Source organism: Tubulanus polymorphus, chromosome 9 (assembly GCF_964204645.1).
Source record: "Tubulanus polymorphus chromosome 9, tnTubPoly1.2, whole genome shotgun sequence".
In the NCBI taxonomy this organism is placed as follows: domain Eukaryota; kingdom Metazoa; phylum Nemertea; class Palaeonemertea; order Tubulaniformes; family Tubulanidae; genus Tubulanus; species Tubulanus polymorphus.
In genome coordinates this window covers 9,049,937-9,069,726 of record NC_134033.1, presented here as the reverse complement: position 1 = coordinate 9,069,726, position 19,790 = coordinate 9,049,937, and the positions used below count along the sequence as shown (strand labels likewise).

The 19,790-nt window shown below is 37.8% G+C and overlaps 3 protein-coding genes across 10 annotated transcripts in view; 1 reads left to right on the top strand and 2 right to left on the bottom strand.

The window, feature by feature from the left end:
* The window catches only part of LOC141910733 (kidney mitochondrial carrier protein 1-like), a 41,690-nt gene extending 29,676 nt beyond the window's left edge, over positions 1–12,014 (top strand). The window contains exons 8-12 of the mRNA XM_074801478.1: positions 986–1,110; positions 2,292–2,352; positions 5,420–5,527; positions 5,647–5,727; positions 9,755–12,014. Of these exons, the coding sequence (XP_074657579.1) occupies positions 986–1,110; positions 2,292–2,352; positions 5,420–5,527; positions 5,647–5,727; positions 9,755–9,793 (414 nt within the window). The 3' untranslated portion in view covers positions 9,794–12,014. The remainder of the gene's footprint in view (positions 1–985; positions 1,111–2,291; positions 2,353–5,419; positions 5,528–5,646; positions 5,728–9,754) is intronic.
* The window catches only part of LOC141910735 (uncharacterized), a 284,387-nt gene that overhangs the window by 197,083 nt on the left and 67,514 nt on the right, over positions 1–19,790 (bottom strand). The gene's annotated exons all lie outside the window — the stretch shown is intronic.
* Positions 15,521–19,790, bottom strand: part of LOC141910731 (MYCBP-associated protein-like) — a 63,401-nt gene continuing 59,131 nt past the window's right edge. For all 8 annotated transcript variants that reach the window (XM_074801471.1, XM_074801475.1, XM_074801470.1 and 5 more), the window contains one exon: positions 15,521–17,501. In XM_074801471.1, coding sequence (XP_074657572.1) covers positions 17,418–17,501 — 84 coding nt within the window. In that variant the 3' untranslated portion in view covers positions 15,521–17,417. The remainder of the gene's footprint in view (positions 17,502–19,790) is intronic.

The following is a 19,790-nucleotide window of genomic DNA, read 5'->3' as shown; positions in this document are numbered from 1 at the left end:
TTCGTCCTCATGAGCCCCAGAAAGAGTGGAGCTGTGAACTATTTCATTGCAGCTTCCAGCTGCGCTAACCGAACCGATTCTTGGTATTTTAAAAGGTGGGGGAACACAATCTTTTTCGTCCTCATATTCTTCATTGGACATGTCATGACATTGAAATTGATCACATTCACGCTGATCAGTGTACTGCTGAGCCGGCTCTATTTCACCCCCATTCCACATTAAGTCCACCTTTTCTTAGATTTTTGATCCTTGAGAATTTTCATCAAAATTTCGTTGGTACTTCTATCCTCTGCCGATGTTGTAGGCATTGGTAGATTTTTTGTTTTTATTTTTTGATTTTGAACTTGACAACGCCGAGTTGTTATTTACGTCAGTGATATTTTTACTGTAGGGCCTTTTGCCTTTAGCCTTGCCCTTAGTGTCATGTTTATCAGAAGTCTTACTAGTACTTGCAGTACTAGCACTACTGCTTCTTGTCTTTTTATTCAATCTTTTAGCCATCAACTTCGAGTCGCGGGCTTTCGCACCTGCACTATCGATCGTTCCACTAGACACACTAGTCTGTGTTACAACCGCCTGCGGCGGCTGCTCTGTTTCACAAAGATTCTCCAACAGAGAAGCTCTTGATACGAGAGAAACCTCCTTCGGAGGATCTGCTACATCTTTACCATGATTATTCATCATGAAACAAAGACAGTCTGCAAAAACTTACGATTATTAGACGTAAAATATTATACCGATGTGTACTGCGCTAAAAGCGGCATGCAACTGATTGGCGCAGGCGCAGTGCATATCTCATTGGATCTCTTAACTGGGATTCGAAACGACGTAGAAATAAACTATTGAGTGAGAATAAACTACCAGTAGTTGAAAGTAACTTCAAAGTTAACTACATATAATTAGAATTAAATGCTATTCATCTTATGAGACTGATTTAAGCCACTAAACCCTATTTTAATGTATGTACTTGTTTGAGTGTTTCTAGGGAGTAGGACCTACCTCTCAGCGAGCTGCTATTGTAGTTGGGGTTGAATTACCTGCATACGATGTCACGAAACGTCATCTGATTAACGATTTATGTATGATTGATAATGAAATCTGTCATTTCACGTATGTACATCTTTTAGAAATATCATCTCAACTGTCTGTTTCTCGTTTAAAGGCTTCTCTATTCCTGTTAATTGGATTGGTTGGATATTTTTATATATGAAAATTTTCATCAGCCAATCACGTCGTGGGAAATTTTCCTAGACGAATCATATTGCTGAATGAGGTTTGCCCATCAACACAACAGATTTTGTTTTACTTTGAATAATTTTCTTGATGCCCACCATTATCACTAATTTCATCATATTGGGGATCATTTAAATATAATCATGGTATGATATAAATTTTTACCTTTATTGATTACGAGATATCCAACAGCTAAGTGTGAAAATGAGCTTTTAACAGTGTCAGTTGAGTTTACCAGTGAGATATGATATATTTTGAGTGGTCTCTCATTCTGTTAATTGTCTTGTTTTTGTAAAATAAACTTAAAGAAATATGCCTCTAAGAGACATAATATTGCATACTGATGGACTATACGCAAAAAGCAGGTCATATAGATAAACAAGGATAACTAAAACTTTAGGTAGCATGAATATTTATATGTAGCTAGGAGTTCACACTGATGGGAATACAGCGTATAGACCATATTGCATCATCATCAGCACCATCTACACGGGTATCAGATGAACTACGCGAAGTAAAAATTCCTTCAAATTTAAACTTTTCAGTTGTCTATATTTCAGTAATCCATCACTCATTACAGCTAAAATTTCTTAAGAATGATTATTATGTATTTATGTAACATTATCTATCGCTGAAATCAATAACTACAGTACAGCATAGCACATTAACACCGTTAACGTTGATTTTCCCTTTTGGTTTACGTTTAAAATGGGAAATGATAGGCGTTTTGAAAGGAAATTAAATGTACATCGTTGCATCGGCATAAAACGTGTTCAAATTGTTGGTACGAAGCATTTCAATTAGAATGATATATGAGAACGAGAGGTGCTCAACACGCAAACGATGCCCAATTTTTGTCAAGTTAATTTTAAGCTGTACCATATTTGAGCGCTACTTACGCAATAATTTTGTCAGTAGATGTGCTCTTTAAGCCTTTCAGCAAGTTTCCCACTGCCTGGTTTAAGTAACCATAATCGCAACAAGAAATACAATTCAAAGAAATCCATCCTATACAGGCTACATACGTGGTGTTGACTGATGGGTGAATTATTTTTCAGAGCTAGTTTTATTGCTGGTTTGGCTGGTGCTATTATGTCAAATCCTATTGATGTTGTCAAGGTAATTATCATTTATCTCAAAACACTTTTCTTTTCAAGACTTCTAATTGACTGCATCTAAACTGCAGTAGTGTTTTAATATCTAAATTTCTTAGTTCGAATTTTCATTGAAAGATTGACATCACTTTTAATCTGTCATCTGTACGTCTGTCATTGGGTGGAATCCTGTTATTTTGGGAAATTTTGAAAATGCTACAATATTTATTTCTTACATAAATCTACCCTAGATCACCTGCAGCTCTAAAAGGGGCCCTACCAGAATCAAGATGAGCACTGGCGTCAATTGTTGTGAGCCTGAAATCTGAAGCATGTAGCTTCTTAATTGAAATTTGATCGGTATATTTTAGGTATACATGTTTAACATATTGAACAGCTTTTTTATTCTGTCAGTATTTATCTGTGGCCATCTTAGTATCAACTGTTATTGAGAAAAATATCAGCAGGTTTTAACTTTTCGTCAAATTTGATAATTTTAAGCACTGTCATACGACACATTTACATATGTCAAAGTCCCAATCACATTTGGTTCATTTTCATATTGAAACTATTCAGGGTTGAAAAGATGGAGTTAGACTTCAATGTTTATCAGCATTGGTTGATGTCTATGACATCATGCCAATGCTAGTAAAATTGATCATAAGTCGTAGTCGAAAAAAACATTATGTACCCCGCTATATGAATATCAATATGTTTAAATATGACTGTTATGCCTCTTATCAGAAGCAATGAGATTATTTGGGATTAATTCTCACCGACAGAATACATATTGGTATAGCAGTGGAACGGTAGCCCTACTCATGACTGAAACCTGCATCTAGATAAGTAATGTGAACATACAAGAACGCCTTGATAAAGTTAGAACCATTTCATGATGACACTAAACGTCAACTGGTAAACAGTACCAACCAGCCATGATTCAATATCACGGAGATAATTTTATTCAGAGTTCTTTATTAGAGGAAAATATCATTGTTAAGTACGCCGAGAACAACCATGTTGTATCATCAATCAGTTGACTGACAATGACAGTTTATTGGAAGAAAATCAATGTTAAGAACTGTTTAAATAGATTTATGATTAAAATCCATGTCACTCAGAGGCTGTAGTAGTAGATTATTATTAGCCCTTTTTCTCATCGCACTATGGGTAGTGACCGTTGAAAGCTAGGATTGATTGGTAAGCAAAATTTCATCGGTTCGGCTATATTCTAAGATAAATTTTCAATTTAAAATGCCGTTTAAGCCTCCTGCCCGCTCGATAGGCGGTAGCGGCTCCATATGCACTCGACAGATAGATTTGCTTTTTAAATACTGTGGGAAAGAATACTATACAAAAACTTTTCCATAGGTTGATCACCACAATATGTTGGTCGTAAATTGGCCCTATGTGCAATATGGCGATGGTTATTTGCCGCCCTGTCGGCATTTTGCAATTTTTTGATGCGTAGGTTTGTTAATGATCGTTTGATCTACCTTTGATACATCTGTAAGGATTTTGCATTCAGAAAAATCGTTCTGTTTTTGTTTTCATTAATCAGCAATAGGGCCTAATAGTATGAATTCATGCAAGAAATACCACAGTAGGTGGAGATGACAGTTGTACGTCGTTCATACGAATCTTGGAGGCAAAAGTGACAAAATTGTTCTATTAACCCATTAGCACTCAAGCCGCCTGTATCCGCCCTGGCAATGTTTTCGTATGCTTGACATAAACGGTTACAGTGGGAAACCTGAATAGAAGAGTACAGTATATATATTTGCGCAACGTTTCGACTAAAGACTATTAGCCATCATCAGGCGTACTGATAATGGCTAAGTACGCCCGATGATGGCTAAAAGTCTTTAGCTGAAACATTGCGCAAATATTATTAAGTTTTCATTAGGTCTAATAATCCAACAACATACACTGGTGTCTCATCGTTTATGGAGACTTGCACATTATTTGATAACAGTGTCTTTATCTATATCATAGTTATATGTATGTGAGCAAGAAATTTTCTTTGACAAAAAATAGTGAAACTCAAAATTTTTTAGTGAGGGGGTGCGTTCCCCTGGGTACAGGCCTGTATAGACTAAGTTTTAGCGTGACAGTTGTTGATGGTTTGCGCATTTGATTAAAAAAGTATTGATTCTCACTTTTCAAAGGTGATGATAAGTCTTGATTTTGACCAATGCCTGACAACCGTAAAATCGTACATTAAGCCAACCAACATCCTCATTGAACATTTGCCGGCAACTGCTTAATACCTCACCACAGTATAATCTACCAATGCTTCAAGACCAATGGGCCTCTTGCCATTCTTGAGATTGATGTAGCTCCCTTGAGAAAACTAGGGGGTGAGGGTAATCATTTGATAGTATTTGGTTATAGTTCAGAGTTAAGATTGTGGCACACTCACTGGTATAGAGACTGTAAAAGCATCTTATAAAACCAGTACTTCGATCGCTGAAATAATTTTTAACAACATCGTTGCGAAATGCCAGCATTTTCTGTCTTGATCCACTGCCTGTGTGAGTTCAAAAAATTTATTTTAATACATGTGCATATGTGTATATATATGATAGTGCTGTGCTGAAAATCTATATTTAGTATCTCCAATTCATTCAACAAGGCATACATGATCCATTAAATTAGTCATTGTTTTAATTCAAGCACAGGGTTTTTTATGAACAATGAATTGCAATGTTATAAATAGGGGCTCCTTTTTGGACCCCTCAACTATTGTCAAGGGCAAAAAGTATGCTAGGAACTGGTCCTGGTTGAAGACATTCAAATTTTAATTTTAGAATTTCAGATCAGTCAGCCAGAAATTGCCAGTCCATTAAATCCAAATAAAGCGAAATTGGCTATAAACAATTTGTCTTTATATTGGTACCTATGCATATTCTTTTACTTTTTACATTTTTCTATGATTGATTCTGTATTTGCCAGGGAGCTTTGAATATTGAACTTTTCAGATTGTCAAGAATTTCACCATGTGGGCATGGTGACCCTTGACCTCTAGTTACTTGATAGATTTCATACCAAAGATCATACTGTCAGATTTGAATGTGTTTCCAAATATTTAGAGTCGTATGATGAATCAACAGAGAGTAACCATGGCACCGCAGCAGACAGCTACTGGTACAGCAGCTGGTAATGTTTATTATACAGGAACTATAAACTGTTTTGCACAGGTTCGTAATATGGGTACATCCCTGCCCTACCTGCTATAATTTCAATTGTGATTCAAAACATTGTTCATGTTTGATTTCTTATTTGAATGTTGAGGACACATATGTATTCATAATTACAGATGATTAAACGTGAAGGTTTTATGTCACTGTATAAAGGGTTCATACCAACTTGGGTAAGGCTAGGGCCTTGGAATATAGTAGTATCCTTTTCAAATAACTAAACATTTTGCGATTCATGTCACATTAAAGAGCATATGCCATCAAAATGGAATATTGTGTAAAATTCATTTTCAAATGTGATGTATTCACAAATATCAAAAATGGAATTGGTTTGAATTTTAGTTCAGCCATTACTGAGAAGTATGACTGTTAAATCTGCAATTTCAGCGCGGGCTCACTGTTATTGTTTATCTTAGCAGGTGCGTGTTTCTGACATACGCTCGCGGCTTCCAGTCATTTGACTAGACATTTCATGCGATATTTTATCGTTTTGGGAGTGATTTGAATTAAAAAACTATTACCATTGTATAGTGTTGCTATCGTTGTATATGACATGATAATCATATATAAGTGAGTAGCGCTGTAAGGCAGTGAATACGGTGAACAAATGGTGCTCATTTTATCGATTATACATAGGCTTCGCGTACTGGCCCGCACACGTGCTTGTATTGATTGTCATAGTTAACATCATAAATAGCGCCACCCGGGAGTTGAATATGAACTATGCGCACGGAGTGAAGGATAAATAGATAACTATACCGCTAACTATTATGGCTAATTCATGCTCACATCTCAGGTCGTTATATGTATACCGTATTTTCCGGCCAATAAGCCGATTTTCTAGCCTCAGATTTTTACCCAAAATATCGTGATCGGCTTATTGGGCGGATACGATCTGACATAAAAAATCACTTCCCGATCTATGCCACTCTAATGCTCTCAATGATCGTCAAAATCAAGAAAAGTGGTCGATATTTATTTGAGGTCATTATTTACTACCAATTATAATCTATTTTGAACTATTTTATTTTTACTTTGATTGTTCCATCACCGCACAGCGGCAATGGTATACATTTATATAACGCGCGAGTTCATCGTACTACCACGTGTCAGTTCATACATTAGTATATATGCAAATCAGCAGTGAGCCGCGTACTGCGTGTATGGCTGTGTGTATAGTAATCAGCTGAGTGAGTCTATATATAGCACAGTCACTCGGCGATGATAGTATACACAGCACTCTCACACATCGGCGGGCGCTACTGTCAGCCTCTTAAATCGTCAATTAAGACAAACTAATTGACAAATCAGTGAATTAAAATCTCTGATGAAGGGCCTCGGCTTATTGGGCGAAGCTTTATGAAATCCATGTATTTTAGGCTAAAAAAACTGCCCTCGGCTTATTGGCCGGAAAATACGGTACTTAAGTTTATTCTGATTAAGAAATCACGGAAAATACAATTTTGATGGCATTTGCCCTCTAAGACAAGCAGTTTCTTAGTGTATTTGGACTTAGTTCTTAGGAGGAACTTCCTACTGTATAGTAAGGGTCCAATTACATCGTCATGACTGAAATTGATGACTGTTTTAAGCTTATTATGGTTCTAAAGTGAATCTACATTATCCCTCCACTTCTGAGAGCGGATCAGTAGTGAACATAAAGTGTGTACAAAATTAGCATTACTGTTAACCACCTGAATGCCATCGAGCACTTTGCTAGTTTTGGGACCAATGAACTGTCAACCGTATCAGCAGTCACTGCCTAGTGTATGAATGACATGCATGCAGTATACATAGTGATGGGACTTGTCGCCGCACTTAATCATAATTATGATAGTACGAATCAATTGTGCCCTACCCAGTGTACTAAATCAATCAGCTATCAGTCTGCTGTCCTTACCCATGCCCCTCAGACAATTGACATTCAATTCGTCAATGTCTTTGAGATCAGTGTTTGTCAGGATGGCGAGTGTCAGTCAATAAAATGAGTAAAGCTAACCTCATGTCGACTTATGACCCGGTCACCTCATCAGAGCGGTGTGCGATTTATTTCATCGGGGACCTTTTCGACATGAATTTACTTACAACTGCGACATATTGATTGCAGACCCATTGTAAACAGAAAACATGGATGTTACAAGTTCTATTTCTATGACCGAATCTGATTGTCGTTGCCAATAAGCAACGGGTTTTTTGCACTAGCGAGCGCTGAAGGCGCGAAGCTATTTCGGGGGGTTTGGGGGCCCTCCCCCAGAAAATTTTAGAAATTAAATGCGTTTTCCGGGCACTTAAAGCAATCTTGAACCCATGAACGACTATTATATTTTGCAAGGTAATGGCTAGTTCCAATGTGGTACATCCTCATTCGATGACATTCAGCATCTCGTGCATTACGGGTCGGCAACAGTAAGTAGGCCTATATACATTACTACTGTTGCCGCACGCGCGTGTCGGCAACCGATCGATAAAATACATACACACTCGTCAAGACCTTCCAAAATATAATAGTCGTTCATGTGTTCAAGATCGCTCTAAGTGCTCGGAAAAACAAATTGAGAATTCCCCGCGGATTTCGGTATTGAAAAATATCAATTTTCCAAATAGTCCAAAAATGATGTAAAAGTATGGCGGGGGGATGATCTCACTCAATTGGTCCGGCGCGATCGGTAATCAGGTGAACCGTAAAAGCATTCAGTGCCTGTTTTACTCATCGTCACGTAAAAGTATCGTATTTCAATGCATATTCATTGCAACACGGTGATTTTGTATCTACATTTGTACTACGATCTTGATGAGTGTGTATGTATTTTATCGATCGGTTGCCGAACCGCGCGTGCGGCAACAGTAGTAATGTATATAGGCCTACTTACTGTTGCCGCGCGTGTGTGGCGAACGTCTTCGGATATTATACACTACTGGGTGATGATTTTTAGTGAGCATTCATCGGCGCATATTTACTGCAATAATTCAGGGCTCGACCCATATTGCATGAGATGTTGAATGTCATCGAATGAGGATGTACCACATTGGAACTAGCCATTACCTTCCAAAATATAACAGTCGTTCATGGGTTCAAGATCGCTCTAAGTGCTCGGAAAACGCATTTAATTTCTAAAATTTTCTTGGGGGAGGGCCGCCAAACCTCCCGAAATAGCTTCGCGCCTACGGCGCTCGCTAGTGCTGACGGCTATGCCATCAACTTGTTCGCGTGTGTAACTCTAGAAAAAAAACCCGCGGACTTTACAGGTCGGCGTTCTCATCCCTGAACTTATGATTGCATTTCAACATTTCATCCTCGAGCAAACATCCCCAAAAAGATAAATTAAAATTATAGATGATGAATAATCAGTCATTGAGCTTTTACCTAGCTTTTTCGTACTAACACATTTTCGGAGACACCCTGTATATTATTTCTCAAGAGGTAAGCCTCTTAGTGCGGTGAACAAGATCCATGTCTTTAAGGGGTTGGATTTTCATGAAAATAGATCTTTTTTCTGCAATATGGAACTTTTTGTAAGGTACCCACGCTAATGTTGGGTCCAGGAAGTACTTGCAAAAAAGTTTTTGCAAATGAAAAAGAACGAAAGTGTTACCAATGAGCGAATCTTTTGAAATTGATGCTCAAATTTTCTTAAGACTGGCATCAGGGCGGAACTTGGGCCAGGGTTCAAAGCCCCCTTGATACGGGCATGATCAAATCATCAATGTACCTAATAGTTAGTATGGCAACTTCTCAAAATTTATGAATTTGGACCTTCAAATTGTCCTAAAATGTCTTAAATATTAGCCCAATGATCCCAAAACATTCCTTATTTTGAAAAATTAAAATCCTAATTTTCACCCTGAAATGTGCAAGTTGGCTGTTTGCATGCCTGTAACTTAGGTACGGTATTTACAGAGATTATTCAAAATCCAATATTAGATACTAATATTATCTAAGTATGAACAGAAATCTTTATTGATCCCGTCTAATCTAGCGATTCTATATTTAGAAAAAATGAAATCACGAAACATGGATAGCTATAAGTCGGCTGCTAGCCATTTTTCATGAGCTACTTTAACTGCGTTTCGGACTGCTCTTTGCATAACAGTTTCACTAACTGATATGCCCGCATCAATTTCGACTTTTGGCTGCTCACCATGAACATTGTCTATGCTCTTACAGTCAACCTCAAAATATAAAGTCATTTTCTTAATTCTTTTATTTATCCTTAATTATTTTATCAGTTTTTTATGACTTACGAACAGATAAAAAACATAATATGAAACAACAGGCCGTGATTTTAAAAGATGAGGATGTGTGAATGCTACAACTACTGCCCCCTATTGAGCAATTATGTGATATTTTTATGACAATGATGCAGAATTTACTGACAGACTAGCCAGTAAAAGGGAGAATGTTGACCATCAGTTGTTTCTTTGGTGTCTGGAACATTTGACGTTATTGCTCACAGTCTTGATTGAAACCAAATTTGGACTCAAATCTCAAGACAAAATGTTGGGAAAAAACATAAACAGGACCCAAAATATATGTATGGCGCAGCTTCAAAGAACTAAACCTTAAGTCCTCGTTTCCATTTAGTTTCATATTGCTAAAATACATTGCCTTATTGTTTCGTTTAAGTTTTGAACACAACTGTTGCTGATATTGATACTGATACTCACATTGATACGGATTTGAAGCAGTGTTTGTGATGAGATACTATACATGTACCATATTATTTTGGTTCCTGGGAATCATCCCGCTGATATTTACCATTTGTTATTAGTTTGTACTCAATCAGAAGAATCAAACATATCTCTGAAACCCTGTATGTGAATATGTAATGTCTGAACAATAGAGAGCAAATCATATTTTAATCCATGCTGAAGATTGACATTCTCCGCGACAATGATTCGAACCTTTTGGCATTGAAACTGCCACACCCCTTCGTGATTAACCTGAGTGCGCAGCTCATATGATGTCATTGTAAGCTAATCAGAAATCCTGTTTTATTTTAGCCTAGGTATTATTATTCATAATTTATCCATGTAATTTTGGCTTCGACGATTATACAACAGGCGACGTGATTGGCACCACAAATTTTCATGTGCCAAACCTGCACGTCTACTTGTGCATTTGGGCTAGGGTTGCAGGATTTCCTGTCGTTGGTTGAATCAAGTGATTCCATCAGGTTCGAATCCCTGCAGATTGACTGCAAAATAATTTATAAAATATGTATGTCCCGGCAAAGAAATGTCCTTGTTTCTCATCAACCCTTTTTTGGAAAAAGGACAAGGTAGAAATAAAAAGCCTTATTCAAAATTCCAAAAGTGATGAGTGCGACAATTTTTGATTTTTCTTAATGGGGAAATTTACGTGTTAAAGACCTTGAATCGGGATGGAAAGCACTGTAAAAACCAAAATACTCACCTGCCACAGTAACCATTGCATGTGTTCTATACCTTATTATTGGGTAGTGACCGTGACGAACAACATTAAAGTGTGATTAGGTTGTTAATCGGGACGCGTGCGGGAGTGTCTTACTATTTTTATATTGGAAACAAGACAGATTTCTGCATGCGGGATGCGCATTTTTATTTTTTACTGACACTTTATTTTAACACGCTTGGAAAATGAAACTGATGAGAAACAAGCAATTTTTTTGCGTGGCCTGATACATGATGCATGGACGAAAAACATGAACTGGACCTGTCCACTCAATTTTGGACAAGCCCAGTTCTTTATAATCTCTGAATGCTAGTGCTATTTTCCATCGATGTTGAAAGTCTGTTTTTAAAAGTTTTTCAAAATTAGTTCACCTGTTTAATTAAAATGTAAACTAATCTTCTGATAAGGGATTAATGACAGTACTCATGTAATAATTGCCTTGGGAAGTTAAAGATTGATTGAGAATCTTATCAATCCATAATAAGGAATACCATGAGATAGCACTCCATAACTCCAGGTCACACTTGAACACCTTTTTAGCTCAATAAACGGGCTAAGATTTCAGAAACTGATAATGATGATAGGGCAGCATGTAGGCTATTCCTATGTGCCTAGAATCTTAATCAAACTTTAACTTTCCAAGGTCTCATTAATTTAGCACAATCTAGATGACATCAGTGACTTTTTGCTTTATTTAAGTCATAAAGAATCAATGGAAAAGGATTCAGTAACTCATTTGAATAAGAGAAAAGACTCGAATCAGGTGTGAAGTGTGAGAAAAAGAAGACTTTATAGCATTCCTGCAATACAATGTAAAATAGATATAAAAACAACTATGGTTTATTCAAACTGCACAGTTACATCGGTAATATTGAGACCAAATTGAGGTGTGTATTCAAAAAATTAAGAGAACTATCCAAAAAAATCGTTCCTAGATAAAAGAAATGGAATTTGAAGTATTACAAGGAAACTGTATGAACTGTAAATTGAAATTACCTTCGATTGAAAGACTCAATAGTGCTTTTTGTTAGAAATGAAATAAAAAAAACCAATTAAAACGCATTGCCAAATGTTTTGATGTTTTCTTGACAAGGTGTTTATCATCCTCGAAGAATTCTTCAAGATAGAAGGGTTGAGGCCCTTCAATGTTGATAACATGTTTCTTATCCAAACCTCTTTTGCAGACGCGGGAAAATTTTTTGTTTACGAGCTTTTTTAAAAATAAAAAAGTGGAAATAAACTCGCATTTTCATGGAAACTAGGTCGGAAGGTTTTTCTTTTAAACCAAAATTTATTCACTGTGTATAAGACGAGGTCGAGAGGTTTTGAGAGACGGTAAGATATGGGTACCATACTTCTAAAGTACGAAGTTACGAAATATGGAACGAAATTACGAAATGTTAAAAGTACGAAACGAAATGCTCAACTACGAAATGGCCATTCTTTCGCGTGTCCTGCTGGAGTGAAATACGAAACAAAATTATTTTTTTTCGCTACAGCAGTGGACTCTGGCTTTAACATAGGCACCCAGTCTAGTGTGGCAGGGTTCCGTACCGTGGCCTAGTTAAGCGATATCATCAGGTTCAAATCCCCTGGCCGCCTATCTGCCCTGTACATTACATCTTTAAAACCCTTATCAGGCATACAATGACAGACCTGGCAGCCATAGAAATGACCACTAGATCAAAAAATGTTATTGGACTGCAGAGAAAACCAGAAGTTGTTTTGAATTCTCGCGCTAGAAAACCAAAAAACGGGCCAATGTGAAAAATTTTTTATCGGTGCTTTAGCCGTACAGAAAATTTTTTTAGTATGGCCCGAATCAGCCACCATATGGATCAGATCCACGATGGAGGAAATGAAATGACCACACACTACAGATTCCGATGTATATTAATCATATCAACTTTGGGACCGTCTTCAAAATGCCAATAGGCAAACCTTCCAGTTTAAGAACATAAATTCTTGAATACTTTGATCAATATCATTTACATGTAGCTTACCGCCAAAATTTTGACGGTCCTGTGGCGTTAACGAGCTTTGACCATAGCATGGTCGTGTTTGAAATATGACCATTTCGTTTCGTACTTTAGCACTACTCGCAAAAAATTAACGATTCGTAATTTCGTTATGCATGTCGTAATTTCGTCGCTTCGTACTTAAGCAAGACCCATAAGATATTATTAACTACAAAATTTCAAACGCTAGGCGGGAACCAGCTGTACGCCCAAGAAATCGTGGGCGATGTAAGAGACCAATGAAAAGGGTTAGTGGCCATGCTTTGTATTGGCATGAGCTCCAGTGGGCGGCAATTTGACCCAAGCAAGCGAGGATAATTTCGAGAGGAAACATCACGAGAGAAAGGAACCGCGGAATGGAACACATATAGAGAACGATAGCGTTTCATTCCAAATCGTACAGTTAATCATTTCACTTGTGCCCCTGTTATCGTGGTATAGAACAGAGTTATAATTAACCTGTCACTTTGTGCCTTTACGCAAGCTATGCATAGGACATAGCTGCCACCTAGCATTATCTTATAATTTGCAACTAGCTGTTTCTAATCAATCCAGAATATTAGACAAACCTTGATAATGTCATCCATCTTACAGCACGAGAAGTCATAGGTCTCATCCATTTGCTGCTGTGGCATCACAATGGACGAATGGTCATTCTCGGCTGAACTTGATGAAATGGAGCGAGGAGAGGAAATCGTGAAGGTTGACGAGCATACAGAGTGGGCCAAAATCGTTCTGCACTGATGTGGGCGCAGTATATCGGGTTGACTGGAGCTGCAAAGTGTGGGAATGCCATATTCGGTTTTTGGCAGATCAAATTGGACGAAGCTAGCTCAAATTGACTACCTTCAATACTCCATTCAGCCGCTATAAATTTCTCAGATTACCGCTCAGCTTAGCTCCTGAAGTAATTCTCCAAACGTATGAATACAATATATGGTGATTTATCTTCCATCGAATGTATCGTGGACGATATAATAGTTTGGGGAGACGATGCGTCTTAATAGGCAGATGCTTATAACGTCAAGAGGCCTAATGGTACAACGTTAAATCTGAAGAATTGATCTTACAAAACCAGAGATCAAGTATTGTGGACTTTTCATCGTGATGGTTTAAAAACCGATCCGGCAAAGGTCAGTGCCGTTAACAATATACCTATGACCGATATCGCGGATCAATATAACCGAGGGAGGTAAATATTGATGTAACTGTGCGCATCTTCGGAAAACTGGAGAAAAGGTGGCGCGAAAATTTCCCGATTGTGAAGTTGTATTACATTCAGGTATCGGTGAAATAATCGGTAGCTAAGAAATCCCCTGTCGATATATAACCTTGGAAATTCCCAACCTGTAGGTAAGCCCGTGGAGCGTTCTGTTCAGCCTGAATGGATAACTAGGTCAGGCAGAGTATCGAAAACCCTTACTTAAAGGAGTATATTAAGTGAAATATCACATACAATAAAACTTCATTAGTTTAGAACTTATTTGTGTTGTATTGTTTGCAGTTGAGTTATTTTTGTAGTTTATATCAATTTTTAATTGTTTTTGTGGTCATAAAGTTGTTGATCACTCAATTGTATTTACATTTTGGTGTTTTCATACTGGCTTTCATTGGCTGGATAAGTTTTATGAGTTAGTTGTGTTTAACATAACAAGTGGATGTATGGTTCAACAGTTGAATTATCTTGAAAGAGTTTATATAATAAGGTCTCATGGTATTGATTGGCATTTTTGTGGTAATTGTAAACTGTAAAAATTTGAGTAAAGGTCATATAGTAATTTTCATGATCTAAAAATTGAGTGCCATGTATGTTTGCATACTATATTGTAAACTCTGTCTAGTGCCGTCACCTGTTGAATAAAACAAAAAGACCGCTTAAGTAATGGTTGATGTATTGATATCTGACACTGCTCAAGCAAAATCGGATTTGATTCACAAGGTAGTATGTCCATGCCAAAGACCAGACTACCTGGCATCATCTACGTAAGAATGGTGCCAGAATTTTCAGTTAAGCAGAGTTTCTGGACTTGAAGGCAGTTAGGAAGCTCAGTGCTTCTGCCCCTCTAACAGATGGTGCAGTTTCCCTTTGCTCTGTCTATGGGAAAATCTGTAGGTCTAAATTTGGCCGATTTTCCCATGGCAAAACTGACATTGTTGCATATAGCTGAGACTCCATCAATACAATTGCGATGTAGGTGAAAATGCCCGATATAGATAGTAGAAATTTTGAAAATCAAATTTTACGAGTTATTGCTGATTTAGTTGATGCTCAAAAGTAAGGTAAACTGAAAGGAGAGAAGCACTGACCACCTTCACCTTGACCACCGATTATTGTAAATCTGCGCCTGTTATCAGGCTGATAACACCCAGTGTTTGAAACCCCAAGATGCTGTCTTTCCAACAGTGCCGGTACCAAGAAAGTCCATATGGCTCGCCAATTGTATGAATCGAATTTCTACCAGCTTCATCTCCCATACTAAAAAATGTCAGTTTGAAATCCATTAAGTAAAAATGTAACCGGAAAAATCCATTGAAAAGAGTGTGTTAAGCCAAACTGAGAAAACTCAATATTTTTAATGCGCTGAAATAATAAATTACTAAAAAGCTTTTGCAGGTCAGCTTGCTTCATCTATCTTTGATTACATTAACCATTCATTCTTGTTCTTTACAATACAGTAGACTGCCCTTTGCCTCTGGGCACACGAGATTTTACCACTTATAACCACGTCTACACTAGCGCGTTGTACCCGGGTTCAACGAAAGCCCGCGTTTGCAGTGAGTAGCGTCTACACTTAACGCAGTTTCGGTAGTAAGAATCAACATATGTAGTGCAAGTTCAAGGTCAATTGTGGCGCCCTAATGCTGCATTGAACACAGGTTCACTGTTTACACTATCAAACTAGAATGAGGCAAAGCCTCGAATGCCCCCGGCCTGAAATTTACAGGCATATGTGAATTTACAGGGTTTGTCCCTGGAATTATTTCATAACGGGCTTCCTAGCCCCTATTGTCAACTGTAGCCTATAGAGGACAGATACCCAGATAGAGAGGACAAATTGGTTCCATTGCAGCATATACAAATGTATTATACAAAAGCATGTGTCAATAAGAAAAGGATGTTAACGTGGTTTTTCATGTTGGCCCCCTGGTGGCTGAAATTTAAATCGAATAGATATCCTACTTGTGTACCAAGTTTTAAAACAATTGGTCAACAATTGCGGCCTCTAGGCTGTTAACGTCGTTTTTCATGTCGGCCACCTGGTGGCCATAATTTAAATCAAATCGACGCAATTTTAAATAAAGTTCTGGCCCAAGTGATATCCTACTTATGTACCAAATTTGAAATCAATCGGTCAACAATTACGGCCTCTAGACTGTTAACGTCACTTGCGGCGACGGAGACGGCGGCGTATACAGACAGGGGTAAATCTATATGCCCCCTCTCAACTAAAGTTGAGCCGGGGGCATAAAAATGCTAAGTTCAATGCGAATGCGGGCTCAATGCGGAGTGTACCCTTCTTTTTCAAGAAGGGTTTCTAAAACCCAGGTTTTGCGGAAAAACTCTGCATTGAATCTGTGTTTCAAGCGTAGAGGAGATACATAAACCACCCGCGTACAAAATTCTAGTGTAGTAGCTTATATTCATTTTCAAATTAAAGCAGGGGTCCATGGGAAACTACATCCACTTGGGAAGTGGTTTGAAATGCTCAACAATATTCAATGCCTACTGGTGAACATAAAAAGAAACTACTGACTATGAAGCTCACTCATAGAACTGTCCTGATGGAATTTGAGGTCTAAGTGAGGGTTCTCCCCAGAATATTTTGAAAGTTAGACACTCCAAGTTGCAATTTCCTATAATATCAGATTTCCTATGATATCAGAGATATTTTGAGACCATGAAATTTGTGGAATCTGAGCTTAGATAAATATGGTTATACATGTAGATGTTTTTGTCACAACCGGACTTCAAATTCCAAGCTATATGGATATGGTTCCTGGTGCACAGATGGCATAGGCTAACTAGAACAAGGGGCTATAGTAACCACGCAATATCGGTCAAAACCATTATAGGATGTGTAAACCAAATATCACGACAATGGATCAAAATGTGTTGAAAACCTCTCAAAATAGCTGATTATACCGACAGCCTGAAAGTGAGTGCAAAAGCCTGTTGGGCTAAAAAAGTGATCACAATTCTTTTGAGAAAAATCAAGAAGATACATTTCGAGTCACAAAAATAAGAGATACAAACAAAATTCACAAAAATGTAAAAATCTAAACTCCGAAAAGAATAGGACGGAATAATCAGCTTTGTCGAAACATGTGCATGTCAGGATGAAGTGACCTGCATTTCTCATCATGGATAGCACGAATCGTCTTTAAGTTGTACAACAAAATCTTAAAATATTATCCTTTGTGATAAATATCCTCTATGCTACTAGTTTGAAACATCATCTCGGGATTTGATCTCATCGAAAACATTGTTCATCTGTTTGACTGAATCACAAATCAGTGCATAAGTCTGAAATGAAGAAAAATTGTAGGGTAGAAATCATGTAGAATATAAGGCCAATGATACCTTGTTTCTCATTTGTGAAACCCTGAAAATAACCAGGCAGGCAAGCAAAATTCTTTGTCATTTTTGAATAAGAATTCTTACAGCTACACTAAACAAAACCCCTCGACCGAAATATGAAGGCTCTACAAATATGACAAAGGCAGCCATCATAGATGATGTGAATAGTGTCACGACCTTGCATTCATAACTTCATATATTCATGCATTCTGCATATATTCATGCATTCTGCATGCATGCATAGCTTATAGCTAGCTGTGTGTTTGTTGGGATCGGCGCACCTTTCTCAATGTGACCATTCAACCCTAGCGGTCAATTCTATATAAGATTTGGTTTAAGCGTCGTTTCACTAGACACGACAAACCCGTCCAGCTGTTAGGACACCGTATTGGGTGTAGTATAGTAACACATGTATGCTGTTCACGGGGTAAGTTAAACTATTCTAATATTCATTCTAAATAATCATTCCAAGCAAATTGCTTAATAGATAAACCATTGTATTGTTCTATCTTCGGATAAATCTTTGTATTATAATCAAATAACATTACAATTGAGACGCACGTTTGGTTTGCAGGGTTTATGACCCTTATAAATGTCGTAACAATAATTGTTGTTGTCTTTTAGTTTGTGAATTATATCCACTCAGATACGTCAAGTGAGTGCGTGTCTCGAAACCTCCCGTACTCAAGCTACGTCAGTTAGTGCGGTTAACGTCTGAGCGCCTGATATTTCAGTTACTAACGGACGGTCGTCAACATTCGCAATATCCTGGGAGACTCGTCATACGTTGATCAGTGTGCACCCATCAAGGTCACGTCTCACTCGGATACCACCACGGCTCACCACTGGAGAAGTGTGATCAAACTCTAACTCTAACTCCATTCTAATTAACTGTAGAGGTTACGTTGGAATAAATTTGTAATTCGTTTTGTTTTAATTTAAGAATTCTTGTCGTCCGTTGTTGATTCTCTGCTATCGGATATCCTATTGGGGTTTTCCACGGACCCTCGTGACAAATAGGTCAAACAATAGGGCTCACCCTACTTTCATCCATACCAAGTTGGGAGAAAGTTGGTTCAAAAGTGTATTTTGTCAACCCTGGGAACGAGGGAGGGTAGGTAGATAAAAAATCACGTGAACATTGACATATGTACTGTAACACCGGCGTATAAGTGGATCATTTTAAACCGGCGGATTTTACCACAAAATAATGACCTCGTCTTATACGTTGAATGGCAAGTTTATATAGGGCCTAATAGTTTGCTGCTTAGTATTTCCGGTCACAAGAAATATTAGTCAATGATGTTTTATTACAAACTCTATGAAACAGAAAACACACACTGCTCATCTTCTGCTATAATAAATTCATTTGAACACACTGAAATAATGCATTCACACTAAAGCTAGAGCATTAGGCAATAGCGTGTATCACACTCCGTCACTATACAGTAGTGTATATACTATGCAAGGGTGTGATGTTCAGCATGGGTGCGCATGAATATAGAAGGCATGGCAAACTATTCAATGAAACAATTCCGATGGTGGATATATATGTGAAATTTACGTATTAGTTTGGATACATAATTAAATAGCCTACTCCATTATATCCAACATCAAAATTACAAGCGAACCACGTACGTATGGTACCTAGTCAAATGAAATGCCTATGATTTTGTTTTTCGATTGAGACTTTCCCATAATTTCGATGTTTTATGGTTTTACCATAATTACGTTCGAACACCCAAAATTTCTGGGATGAATCCAGTTGCTCCAAATCATTTATTCAAGAACTTTCCATCTTTTGGTTGAAAGTGGGATTTCTAATGTAGATCTAGAATTATTTGAAGTTTGACCTAAAATTGGAATGGGCACCTACTCTGAAAAGGGCAGATTTGGCAATGTGCAGGCTGCATGTGTGAACATTGGTGGGCATTCTGGTGACCCTCCCACAGAAAATCTAGGACGTGAGGGTCATTTATTCTGGCCCTTACACAGATCGCAACAGCAGTTGATGAACAAGAGCCCCAACGGCACTATTGTCAACCTGGTGGCTTTTCATGAATGGCAAATGATGCATTCAGTGGGTTATATTTGTCAACATACACTCCCCTCTCGGCGTCGATATAATTTACACAGTACAATCATGTTTTCATAAGTACGTAGCTGGCAGAGACAAATACCTCAGATCAATCTTTTCCCTTGGTCTTATTGATTTGAATGCGGAAAAGAATCGAA